Source organism: Ursus americanus, chromosome 24, assembly GCF_024610735.1.
Source record: "Ursus americanus isolate L20-20 chromosome 24, mUrsAme1.1.p, whole genome shotgun sequence".
Taxonomy (NCBI): domain Eukaryota; kingdom Metazoa; phylum Chordata; class Mammalia; order Carnivora; family Ursidae; genus Ursus; species Ursus americanus.
In genome coordinates, this window is record NC_142150.1 from 29,985,293 (window position 1) to 29,998,648 (window position 13,356).

General features: G+C 45.4%; 1 protein-coding gene across 2 annotated transcripts in view; it reads left to right on the forward strand.

Annotated features, from left to right (window-relative positions):
• Positions 1–11,815: 11,815 nt before the first annotated feature.
• Positions 11,816–13,356, forward strand: part of CRY2 (cryptochrome circadian regulator 2) — a 34,213-nt gene continuing 32,672 nt past the window's right edge. Inside the window, exon 1 of one of the 2 annotated variants that reach the window (XM_045808751.2) lies at positions 11,816–12,064. In XM_045808751.2, the coding sequence (XP_045664707.1) occupies positions 11,850–12,064 (215 nt within the window). In that variant the 5' untranslated portion in view covers positions 11,816–11,849. The remainder of the gene's footprint in view (positions 12,065–13,356) is intronic. The other variant, XM_045808750.2, reaches the window with a different exon arrangement.

Genomic DNA, 13,356 nt, shown 5'->3' on the forward strand with positions numbered 1-13,356 from the left:
AGTTTAGATGCCAAAAAATAACAAACAACAACAACAAAAAATACCAAGTCACAACACAGAGGGCCTAAGTCACGAGTTTGCAAACTTTTTCTATAAAGGGCTGGATAGTAACTGTTTTTGGCTTTTCTGTCCATAGCGCCTGTGGCAACTCTGCCTTCGTAGCTCAAAGCACGCGTTGACCATACGCTAACAAGCGAGTGGGGCTGGGTTCTAAAAACATGCTACTTGCAAAAGAAGTAGCAATGGCGGAAGTTTAAAAGCATTATGCTGAATGGCAGGCGCCGGGGTGGCTCTGTTGGTTGGGCGTTGGACTCTTGATTTCGGCTCAGGTCCTGATCTCAGGGTCGTGGGGTTGAGTCCACGTGTCAGGCTCCTCCGTGTGGAGTCTGCTTGAGATTCTCTCTCTCCCACTCCCCCTACCCCACCCCCCTCTTTCTCAAATAAATAAATAAAGCTTTTTAAAAAAATGAAAGAAGCCAAGTACAAAAGACCACATAATGTATGATTGCATTTATATGAAATACCCAGAATAAGCAAATGTCTAGAGACAGGAAAGAGATTAGTGCCTGTTCAGGGATGGGGTCGGGGGTAAGGGCATGGAGAGTGACAGCTAATGGGTTTGGGGGCTTCTTTTTGGAGTCAGAAAAAATGTTCCAAAATAAAACTGCGGTAGTCGGTATGCAGCTCTGTGAATGTAGTAAAAACATTGAATTGCACACTTAGCCTCTGTGTGTGTTTTTGGCATGCAGATTATATCTCAATAAAATTATTTAAAAAGAAGAGTACACCAATGTTCAGAGCAGCATTATTCACGATAGCCAAAAGGTAGAAACAACCCAAGTGTCCACGGACAGATGAACGGATAGACAAAATACACATGCAACAGAGTATTATGCAGCCTTAAACAGGAACAAAATTCTGATGTATGCTTCAACGTGCAAACCTTGAAAACATTATGCTAAGTGAAATAAACCGGACACAAAAGCACAAATACTGCATGATTCCACTTAAATGAGGTTCTTAGAAAAGGCAAATTGAGAGAGAAAGACTAGAATACGGGGACTGGTGACGGGGAATGGGAATTATTGCTTACAGACACAGAGTTTCTGTTTGGGATGATTTTTAAAGTTCTGGAGAGGGATAGTGGTGATGGTCACCCAAAATTGTGGATGTACCTAATGGCTATGAATTATATACTTAAAAATCAAAAAGTGGTATATTTATGTGAAGTATATTTTACCCCAATTTTTTTAAAAACTAAAAAAAAAAAAAAAAAGGAAAAAGAAAATGAAAGAGTAAAAAGAAGTTCAAAACACAAATTCCCAGGCCTTGCCCCAGGCCTCTGGAGTCAGACTCTGCATTTCGAACACCTAGGAACATTTGCCCTGGACAGGCTGGAATCTTGTTCCTGGACCCCACCTAATTGCTGGCAGGCATGCGAAGGGCCTTATCACCTCCCTCTCTCTCCTCCTTCTGCAAAAAGAAGCAGGGCTATGGGGCATCTGGGAGTGAGATGGTGGGGAGCAGAGGAAGGCAAAGTCCTCACCCCTTGATAAGAAGTCCCTCACTGTGGATGGGGACATGTTAACTTTGCATGAGGACTAAGCGAAGTCATTGCCTTTGGCATTTTCTTTTTTCTTTTTTTGAGCTAATTTGTTTACCTGGTACATCTTTTGAAAAAATGTATTAATTAACCACAAATCAAACAATGCATATTTTAAAAATTCAACGGTCCAGAAGCGTATAGGGTCAATTTTCCCCCTACTCCATCCCTCCCCCACCTCGGTAACCCGACCCTGAAAACACAATTATGTCACCCTCCCCAATGTTTGCTCCTATTACCTTTTTAAAAAAGATTTATTTATTTGAGAGAGAGAGAGAGAGAGAGCATGAGCAGTGGAGGGAGGGACAGAGGGAGAGAGAGAGAGAAGCCCAAGGAGACTCCACGCTGAGTACAGAACCCTACAGGGGGCTTGATCTCACGACCCTGAGATCAGGACCTGTGCTGAAACCAAGAGTTGGACACTTAACCAACAGTGCCACCCAGCTACCCCAGACTTCTACTACCTTTTAGTATGTGTTTCTGACTCATTATCTCTTTGTTTTTATAAATTTAGAGACACGTGTAACCTTTTCCCAAAAAAATACATAAATGAGACAGGATCATTTTATACGTACTATTTCATAGCTGGCTTTTTTTTTTTTAACAATTTAAATTTAGTTTTATCGTCTTTATTTTTTTAAAGACTTTTTAGTGTATTTATTTTAGAGACAGAGAGAGTGCACACCAGCAGGGGACGGGGCAGAGGGAGAGGGAGAGAGAATCTGAAGCAGATTCCCCAGCTGAGCGTGGAGTCCAATGTGGGGCTCAATCCAATCCCAGGACCTGAGATCATGACCTAAGCCAAAACCCAGAGTCGGGCACTTAGCTGACTGAGCCACCCAGGCGCCGCTATCCTCTTTATTTTTTTATTGAAATATCGTTGACATAGAATTCCTTGGTATTTTCTAGAATCTCTGCTGCTGGAGCGGCAAGACCTTAGGTTTTACACTCAGCCAGACCTGCATTGGAATCCCTGCTCCCTGCTTCCCAGCTGTCATTTAGAGGCTGCTCAGCTGCTCCGAGCCTGTGTCCTCCTTGGCAAATGGAGGTCATTGCTAAGACAAAGTGAATGTAACAGACCCTACTTTACAGGGTTATGTCAAGGGTTAAGCGAATAGTGGCTGGCATAGAGCAAAACTCAACAAATATTCCCTATTAATATTCCTCTGTGATCTTATGATCTTAGTTGGCACAAAACTCAATTATTGTACTTCTCATGAAACATATAACAAGAAAAAATGTTAATATGCTTGCTTCCTTCACTGTAAGTTTCTCAAAGGGCAAGAATTATGTCTAACCCAACCCTGTATCTTTGAGAACCTTCCTGGAGCCTGACCCAGGAGGCACTTGGTCAGGTTTGCCCAGTGAACGATTACTACCCTTATAAGCAAGGGCAATGATAATTAATGTCTGCTCAGCACACGAACCTCCATCTCTACCACCCCCCCTCGCTCATGGGGGGATGCCCTCTCTCCACATTTGGACCACAGCCTCCCGTCCCCTGCACCTGCTGGCTGGACCAACATCCTAGGCCAGCCACCATTCCTGAATCGGGATCTGAAAGATACTGGTAGTCTTCTCCTAGTACCAGCTGGAAGTTACGGGGCAGCCATGTTTGGCCTTGTACACAGAGCAGGCAGAGAAAACACATCTTCAGAGACAGAAAATGGAGAAGGTTGCAAAAAGAAGCAAACAGGAGACCATGGGATCCCAGAGAAAGAGAAACAGAGGGAGGATGGCTGCCCCGTATCCAGCGTCTTTAATGATCCCTGCTTTCAATCCCAGTAAAGCAAGACGCATGTTAGGCCCTGGGGTCCCACAAGATGTTCCTGTGTCCTCCCAATGTATGTTTGCTTTTTGCTTCAGCTAGCTCGAAGGTTTTGGTTACCTGACTCCAGAAGGATTTGGACAAAGGTCACATACATGCAGTTTCCGGCTTGACTCAGGGGCCCCAGGCATCTGGGGCACAGGGTGGCAGCTACGTGGGCTCCTTCCACCGCCCTTCATCCTACCCCTTTGGAAAGTATATCCCACCACACAGAAGGCAAGCAAGCCGTCGCCAGATGCTTCCTTCATAGAAGGAGTCAGTCTCTGATGTCCTCGAGAAGGAAGGTTCCATTTCTAGCACTTCATCCTTTTAAATTAAAAGGTGGAGGGAAGGGCGAACAAATGCTAATATCTCAGCGAAGACCGCGATTCTGTGTTAGTGGCCAAAGCCCAGTCTCAGGGGGTGGCGGTGCGTGAGGCTGCACTCCTCCAGCAGAGGCTTGTAATTAAGGGCAGGCTGAGGCAACTCTCCCACGAAACTGTCACCTCAAATACGTCATCTCTCCCCAGGCCTCAGAGACAGATGAGCAGAGAAAGGCTCAGCAGCGAGGTCCTTTTTCCTGGTGGCTGAGAGGCCCGTTACACGTGCCCTTTGTCCCTCTCGTGCCCGCCACACACACACCTGCAAACACACACACCACACTTCCCTCCCGTGAGCCCAAAGAGTAGTTGCCATCCTCTTGAGCAAGAACCTTGAAATTTCAGTTTTGACATTAAACCAAGTGCCATACCCCCGTTCCCTTGCCCTTCCTCCTGGTTTTTCTTTCTTGCATTTACTCTTTCTTACTGGGTGGTCCGACATCTAGGCTGGGACCTTGCCTCTCAGGGTGGGGAGAATGGAGTGCAGCTTTCCTGAGTGTTGGGGGTGACTTGAGGTCTCAGTCCCAGGAGATGGGAGCACAGTCGCTTGCCCATCCCCCGCTGGCCATAGGCCCCTGGCCCACCCCCATCTGGAGAGGAACATCCTGTATGCTCTTGGTCTGCTGCGGCAAAGATCAGAAAAGCACTCACTTGCCTATTTCCTTGGTCCTTTATTCAAGGCTACAAGTTTCTGGCATGGCTAGCAGGAAGTTAGGCCCAACTTGTCCCTTGGTGGTTGACAGAGGGTGAGGCCTCCTTAGGACTGAACAAAGCAATAATCCTGGCTTCTTCCTGCTCGGGTAGAAACCCGGGTGTGTCCGTAAGAACTCAGATCCTGCCCGTCCAGCTTCCTCAGTTCCTTTGATCAGCAGAAGAGTCTGGGAAGGCTCCGAGGGAAATAGAAATAGAACATCATTAGCACCCCAGAAACTCCCCTAGGTGCCCCCTTCTCTAGCCCTCCCTCCTGGTCCGTAGTCACCATCCTCCTGGCATGTGAAATCTAGCACCATGGATTAGGTTAGTTTTTGGTTTTGTTTCTAATTTATGAGCCGAAAGTCTTTTTAATATGGACACCAACACACTCATCTGTTTAAAATACTGTACCTGTTAATCCAGTGCATATATTCAGATAAATAAAAGACCCCATGACATCAATAAAAAAAACTAGTGCTTTTATATGCAAATTTGATATAAATACTGCTTTTTGACTTTGGTATTTCTGAGTGGAAGACCTGTCTTTTTAAAGTCCCACTCTGGAACTGAGGCTTACTTTACTTTTTATTTATAATGCCCTTTATATATTTTTTTAAGTGATAGCTTTATAGAGACACAATTCACATGCCATACAATTCACCCATTGTTGAATTCAGAGTCGTGCCACCATCATCATGATCAGTTTTAGAACATTTTCATTACCCTCTCCCCAAAATTCAGTATCTATTGGCTGTTACTCCCCATTTCTCCCCAGCCCTCCCTGCCCTAGGAAACCATTTTCTGTCTCAATGAATTTGCCGGTTCTGGACATTTCATATAAATGGATTCCTACAATATGTGGTTACTTTGTGACAGGCATCTTTCACTTAGCAAGATGTTTTCAAGGGTCGTGGACGGTGAAGCGTCTACTGGTACTCCCTTCCTGCTTATCGCTAAGTGATATTTCACTGAATGGATATACCACGTTCGTTTGTTTACCCGTCCATCAGATGATGGACATTTGGGTTGTTTCTACTTCTTTGGCCATTAACACCAGGTTGTGAACTTTATATGGTGGATACGTACATATATAAATGTTTGCTTTTGTGTCCAACTTCTTTTGTTCAATATTAAATTTGTGAGATCAGGGGCACCTGGCTGGCTAAGTCGGTGAAGCATGCAACTCTTGATCTTGGGGTTGTAAGTTTCAGCCCCACGCTGGGTGTAGAGATTACTTAAAAATAAAATCTGTTTTAAAACATGTGTGAGATTCATCCCTGAATGTATGCATGTAGCTATGGTTTGCTCATTTTAACTGTTGTACAGTATTCCTTTGTTTGAGTGACCAATAAGTTATTTATCCATCCTACTGCTTAGAGACATTTGAGCTGTTTCCCGTTTAAGAATACTCCTAAGAATGCTACTACAGTGAATATTTCCATACAAGCTGTGAAAGTCAAGGACAGATAGAGGCTAGCCTTGGAGGCTCCCTGAGCAGACAGCACCAGTTGTAGCCATGCAGACAAAGCTTAATTTACCTTTTTTTTGCACTAACTGGACCTGGATTGTTTCTTGCTTCTGCCTCTGGAAAGGATAAGCAAAACTCGAACAGTTTCCCAAGGTTAATATGGGGTAACCACTGAAAATTTTCATATTGTAACCAATCACCGAGAATAAACGGTCATTGTTTTCTGTCTAAACTGCTTTATAACAATATACCCTTAGGTAGCATTCCATGTTCTCTTCTGACTGCTCCGGTTTGCAAGCTGCCTTTTTGATGTATGCAGTATACATTTTTACTAATTACTACTTCTGTGATTCATTGATTTTACTTTGGCTATTTTGAACCTTTGACAATGTGTTTTGGTGTACATGTGGACAAATTTCTGCTAGGCATGTGCTAGGGGTTAACTTGTTAGGTCGGAGGGTATATTGTTTGCAATCTGTAGGATATTCGGTCTTTCAAATTTAGCATATAACACCAGACAGCTTCCTAAAGTGTTTGTTATCAGTTTACACTCGCAACAACAGTGTGTAAGTGTTTCAGTTGCCTACATCTTCCCCCACACTTGGTTTTGTCCATCCTTTTAACTTTATCCATGTTAGTGGGTTTATGATGGTATCTTGTGGTTTTTATTTGTATTTCCCCCATGAACTAATTAATGCAGGTGGGCACCTTTTCCTGTGCTCACTGGCATCTTGCATATCTACCCCTCGTGGGAGAGAAGGTGTCTATCCGAGTTTAACTTAGTTTCATATTGCATTGCCTGTCTATTTTTGCTTTTTTATTTTATTTATTTATTTATTTTTTAAGATTTTATTTATTTATTCGACAGAGATAGAGACAGCCAGCGAGAGAGGGAACACAAGCAGGGGGAGCGGGAGAAGCAGGCTCATAGCGGAGGAGCCTGATGTGGGGCTCAATCCCAGAACACTGGGATCACGCCCTGAGCCGAAGGCAGTCGCTTAACCGCTGTGCCACCCAGGCGCCCCTATTTTTGCTTTTTTATTCTGTATCTGAGCTCTTTAAGAATTACAAAGGTTACAAAGATCTTGTGTCATTCTGTGGCTTGCTTTTTCACTCTCTAAATAATGTTTTTTGATAAACAGAGGTTCATAACAAAGCAAACAAGTAAAACCAGAAACAGACTCATAATTACAGAGAACAAACTCTGGTTACCAGAGGGTGGGGTGGGTGGACAAACCAGGGGAAGGGAATTAAGAGGTACAAACTTCCAGTTATTAAATAAATAAGTCATGAATGTGAAAAGTACAGCATAGGGAATATAGTCAATAATATTGTAATAACTTTGTATGCTAACAGGTGGTGACAACACTTACTGTGGTGAGCACTGCATAATGTAGAGAATTGTTGGATCACTATGCCATCCACCTGAAACTAATATAATATTGTATGTCAACTATACTTCAACTAAAAAAAAAAGATAAAAAAATGTTCATAATTTTAATGTAGTTCAATTTATCAATCTTTTCATTTATGGTTAACACGTCCCATGTCTTATTTAAGAATTCTTTGTCTGCCCTCAAGGTCATAAGAATTTTCTCCTATATAATCTTCCCAATGCTTTATTTACTGTTTTACTTTTCACATTTAAGCATATAATCTACCTGGAATTGATTTATGTGTATGTTCTGAGATAGGGGTCAAGTTTCTTTCTTTCTTCTTTCTTTCTTTCTTTCTTTCTTTCTTTCTTTCTTTCTTTCTTTCTTTCTTTCTTTCTTTCTTTCTTTCTTCTTTTTTCCACATCGGGATATCTGTTTGACTAATTGCCATTACAAGAAGAACCACCTTACCCCACTTCTGTATAAAGATATCTTTGTCCTGAATAAATACCCAGATATGTGAGAGTCTTGTTCCTGGACTCTCAATTCTGAGGCTTTTATCATGCTCCAATTCCATGCTGCACGTGTATCACCATCATCATCATCATCTCCATTTTCCAGATGAGGAAACTGAAGCACTGAAAGGCTAAGTACCTTGCCCAGTAATTTGAGAGTTCATGGCAGAGCTGGGAATGGAACAAGGAGTCTGGCTTTTAGATCCGTAAGTCTCTATAAGTTTTACAGGTTCTCAAGCTGAAGCGTTCAAAGAACATCAAAGTAGGCTTTGTGGGTGCGAAATCTTGGGAATAGGAATGCCGAGGTTGCACACTGCGTGTGTCTGCACAACTAAAGGGCGGAGGGTAGGGCCCTGACGCTGGGTGCTCAGCCCAACAGTGAACGGCCCCTTCTTTCCCAGTCCCACCACTAGAGGGCGCGGGTAACTGAAACTCGCCAGGGACGTCCCTCCCTTCCCGCCCCTAGTTACCTTTCAACCAATCATCAAATATTTACCCAAAGCGCCGCTTAAAGGGAATGCAAACAGTTGCCCAGTCCAGTCTCCATGCGAGTTTAGAACAACAAAAAAAGCAGGACTGACGTCCCACTACCTGACTAATTTGTCTCATTCCTAAACCACTGAATATGAAGTCCCTTCTTAAATCACTTACTCTTCCTAGCGTAAACTAAATTTTTTTTTTTCTTAAAATAGATTCTTTCCCTCTACCCCTAATGGAAACGAGGAGCAACTGTTTGGCATCCTCATGGCAACCATTCTTCAGAGATGCTTGTAAATACGAGGTGTACGGCTATGAGGTCAAACCTCCTTATTTCTCTCAAAGATACAATAGTACTTGATTACATTTCACCTCCCTAGCAATTTACAGGTTTCTTTGGTCTCTCTCCAATTTCTCTATGTCCTTTTTTTTTTTTTAAGATTTATTTATTTATTTGAGAGAGAGACAGAGACAGAGACAGAGACAGAGAGAGAGAGAGAGAGAGAGAGAGAGAGAGGAGGGGCAGAGGGAAAGAAGCAGACTCCCCACTCAGTACAGGGACAAAGCCAGGCTGGATCTCATGACGGTGAGATCATGACCTGAACCAAAATCAAGAGTTGGCTGCTTAACCAACTGAGCCACCCAGGCCCCTCTCTAGGTCCCTTTTAAAGTGTAAAGTTCAAAAGTGAACTTTGAACTCCAGGATTCTATCCAGGGCCAGATTCACTTCCTGATTGATTCTTGATCCCTGTTATTATACTCAAACCATATGCAATCATTCCATAAAATAATTCATCCTTATCAACACGATGAAGGATTATACAGTCATTAAAATAACAAACACAAAGACAATGACATAGCAATATAGAATATACTTACTATTTTGTTTAAAAATGCATGCAACACTGCACTGGTTCGGGGGATTCTTGCAGTTTTTCATTACTGGTATCATTTTGAGGTCTTTTAAAAACTGATTAAAATCTTTTTTTCACTCAGCAACTTATAGAGTGCTCATTACGTGTAAGACCAAGAACAAGGTTGCAAGGAAGACAAAAGGAGACACAGATCCTGTTGTTCAGAATAATAGTAGCTGACTCATCAAATGCTTACCATGTCCTCGCTACTATGGTCATTCCTACTGTATAGCTTAAGGAAGTGGGGAACAGGGAGGTCAACTAGTTTACCGAGGTCACACAGAGTAAAAGCAGAAGCAGAATTTGAATCCAGCCACTCCAAATGTGCGAGATGTTGGGCTTAACCATCGTACAACACTGCCTCCTATCATAGCCTAATAAGATAAGGATAAATGACATTCAATCACTCATCAACTATTTATTGAGCAACTACTACATGTCAAGTACCAAACTAGTGTGGGGAATACATTGATGAGCAAGACAAGCACAGTTCCTGCCCTCATGGACCCACAGTCTACAGAAAGCATTACAGGAGTTCAGCAGAGAAAGAGTACCCATCTTTGAAGCTAGGGGAAAGAGCCATCTCCTTACACTCTCTGTTCCATTCCTTCTCAACCTTATGGAGAGAAAAAGGGATGGGGGGGGGGACACAAAGTCCCAAGAGAAAAGTTATGAGAGGTGACATCTAGTCTTCCAACAAGCATTGGGGATTCAAAAACAAGGACAGAGTCAGGACTGGATAGAGCTTTTAAGGTTCCTGCCAACCTGAAACTAGTTTCTGTTCACTTTTTACTCAAGTAATCCTCAATCAGTAAGTGCCAAGCACTGAGCTAAACCCTGAAATTTCACCTGTGAATAAGCCAAGGTCCCTGCCCTCCAGGACTTTATAGTCTAATGGCACAGAGAGACAAGTAAGAAATTCCGGCACCACGGACTAAAGCTAGTGATAAGCAGCAGCGCAGAATGAGATGGGCACTCTGCGGGCGGGGAGCAGACAGCAAGAAAGTGACATCTCTACTGAGCAGTGACACAGAACAAACTGGAGTTAAAAAGGGGACAGGGTAGGGGCGTCTGGGTGGCTCAGTCGGTTAAGCGGCTGCCTTCAGCTCAGGTCATGATCCTGGGCCCCCAGGGGTTGGGCCCTCAGCTCCGTGGGGAGCCTGCTTCTCCCTCTCCCTCTGCCTGACGCTCCCCCAGCTTGTGCACTTGTGCACACTCTCTGTCAAATAAATAAAATCTTTAAGAAAGAGAGAAAAATAAAAATTTTTTAAAAGGGGGTCGTGGTGAGGAGTGTGATTCAGACTTGTGGGAACAATTTATGCAAATGAGAGAGAACCTGGGATTGAGAATGATTCTGTGGTTTATAGAGTTGTGCCAAATAATGCCACTAATTTGCTAAATTCCTTCCTTCCTCGCTCATTCCCAAATCCAGGAAGGGATGTGAGTATGGGCACATCCTAGGGCCAAATTCAAACTCTTTACTTGATAACCACAAAGCTCCAGTCTAAATAGGCTAGCTTAGCCCATCAACACTTCATTGCAGGTGTTCATATGCTTCTCTTGCCATTCAATCAGTCTATCAGCAAAGCCACTGCTAGATTCCAGAATAACAGGGCTCTACTTGGCTCCCCAGGGGAATAGTGGAGACAGTCTTCATATCTCTGAATCCCACACGGAATCCAGTTCAGCACTTTGGGAGCACAGAGGTACCATTGTTCTATATTCCACTAAACATAGAACAAAAAGAAAAATTCATCTGATGGCATAATTACTATCTTGACCCACATCTTCTGCATTGGCCATCCCTACTCCCAAGCCCTCCACTGCCGCGCATCAGGGCACTTCTCTCTCTTTAGACTCTGCTGCTTTCAAATGCCAAGCAGCTCTACGCAGATAAAAGTATAGCTTTGTGGATAAAAGCAGAAGCTTCAGATTCCGAATAATCTGGGTGGGATCCTTTTATTAGCTTTCTGATACAGAGCAAGTCACTCTAGCTGTGGCAGCCTCAGATTTCTCTGTCTCTAAAATGAGAATAATAACAGCTCTTTCACTGGGATCTGTTGAGTGAACGTAACCAGGTTAAGATTAGTAAATGAGACAGTTTATGTAAGGATATTGTCATGTTGCTTGGTATATAAATTGCACTGAATAAATGGTAGCTGTAGTAGAATGTTGCAGATGAGGTCATAGACTAGAGGCAGAAGTTGGTGATGCCGATTAAGCCACTGGCTGGAGTCACAGCAACCCCCACCAGCCCAGACAGCTTCCAGCGACAGGATTAGAACAGGACGCATGTAAGAGATCCTCGGTCCCTAGAGACTCCTTCCACGCCCAGACCTCTGCAGAGATAAGCAACTTGCGTCACCAGCCCAGCCCGCCGCCTCCTCTCTGACCGACCGACACATGGTGGGAACGTGAGGGGGCGGGGCCGGACTCCCCGCCGCTGGGCCAATCGCCCGGCCGGAGGCGCCCAGCCAATGGCAGGGGCGCTCTAGGGCCTCGGGGGTGGGGCTACAGGGAGGAGCGGCGGCGTCGTAGGTCACTGGGCGGACCGGGGGCGGGGCCCGCGGGGCCGACGGGGGCGGAGTTGCGGAGGCCTGAGCGGTCAGAGCGGTGATGGCGGCGGCTGTGGTGACTGCGGCAGCGGCGGTCCCGACGCCGGCAGCCGGAGTGGATGGCGCCTCTTCGGTGCACTGGTTCCGCAAAGGGCTGCGGCTCCACGACAACCCTGCGCTGCTGGCGGCCGTGCGCGGGGCGCGCTGCGTACGCTGCGTGTACATCCTGGACCCTTGGTTCGCGGCCTCCTCCTCAGTGGGGATCAACCGATGGAGGTAAGGGGGCCGAGTGGGGTCGTGGGCCCGGGGGAAGCGGCCTGGCCTCGAGGGCTCCTGGCGAACAGCCCGGGTCGCCCCCTCCCTACGGAGAGGGAAGCTCTGCCTCCCAGTCCCCACGGCCGGAAGACCTGGCCTGAGGAGGTGGGACAGGGAGACGGAGCCGGGCCTCCAGAGGGGAGAAGCCGGGACGAGGGAACCAATTAGTCATCTTAGTAATGGCCTGGGTGGGCCAGGGCTCAACCTCCGACAGACCGCGTTCGCACTGTGTATTAGACCCTTAGGAACCTGTCAGCATTCCTGTGGGACAGAGATCATACTCTTCATTGTACGGGTGGAACTCCTGAGGCCTAGAGACGCAGAGTTGGCCTGCCCAAGGACTTGCAGCCAGGGAGTGGCAGAGCAGGGACTCCTGGTCTAGGGCTCCTAGGGGTGTGCTCAGGGAGGGGAAGAAAGGAGATACTGGCATGTGAGGGCAGGGACGGGTTTCTGGGTTTCTGAGTCGGTAGCACAGCAGGTGCTTCTGGCAACCTTCAAGAATGCTGGGCTCCCGAAGATCATCTCTAAGCTTCTGGCTTGTTTGAATCCATCCTTTCACCCATCCTGGTTTCCCTCCACCAAAGCCTTCTTGCCTCTGGAGGTGTCTAGAGAGCCTGGCTTGGCATTAGATAAGGCAGGTGTGGTCTCCCCGTTATTATGAAGACCCCAAGGGCTTACACAATTAGAGGCACTTTGTGTCCTGAGCTAGAAAGTAGTACTTAAACACCTTTTGAAGAGTTCCCTCGGCCTCTAGCTATGAGTTTGCTAGGGAAAAAAAAGAAAGGAAGGAAGAAAGAAAGAGGAACCAAAGTATCCCTTCCTTCCTCCTCTTCTCATGAGGCTGATTTTAAAGGACAATTGAGCCACTGTAGATTAGACTTTTATCAACTGATGTGCTGAGGTTAGGAAGCAAGATAGCTGTGATAGCAAGGAGATCCCTCTCTGATGATTCCCAGGAGAGGCAGTCCACAGAATCATGGGAAAGGATTAACAGAGAGGTAGCTGATGTCTTTTCTCTGTAGTCAGTGTTTAAAACCAGGGAGTTTTGAAACATTCTGTACCCTTTTCTCTTTAAAACACCCGCAGCTGTCCTTTGGTTTGTTTGCATTGTTCTGGGGGATGTTTGCTTGTGGCCATGTTGCACTAAGGGGCAGAGTTATTCCCAGCATACAGTGGCTATCAGTACACCATTCTTTTCCTCCCTAAGGCGTGTGCCCTGCTAGGAGAGTGAGTGCCCCTAGCAGTAGGTCTAT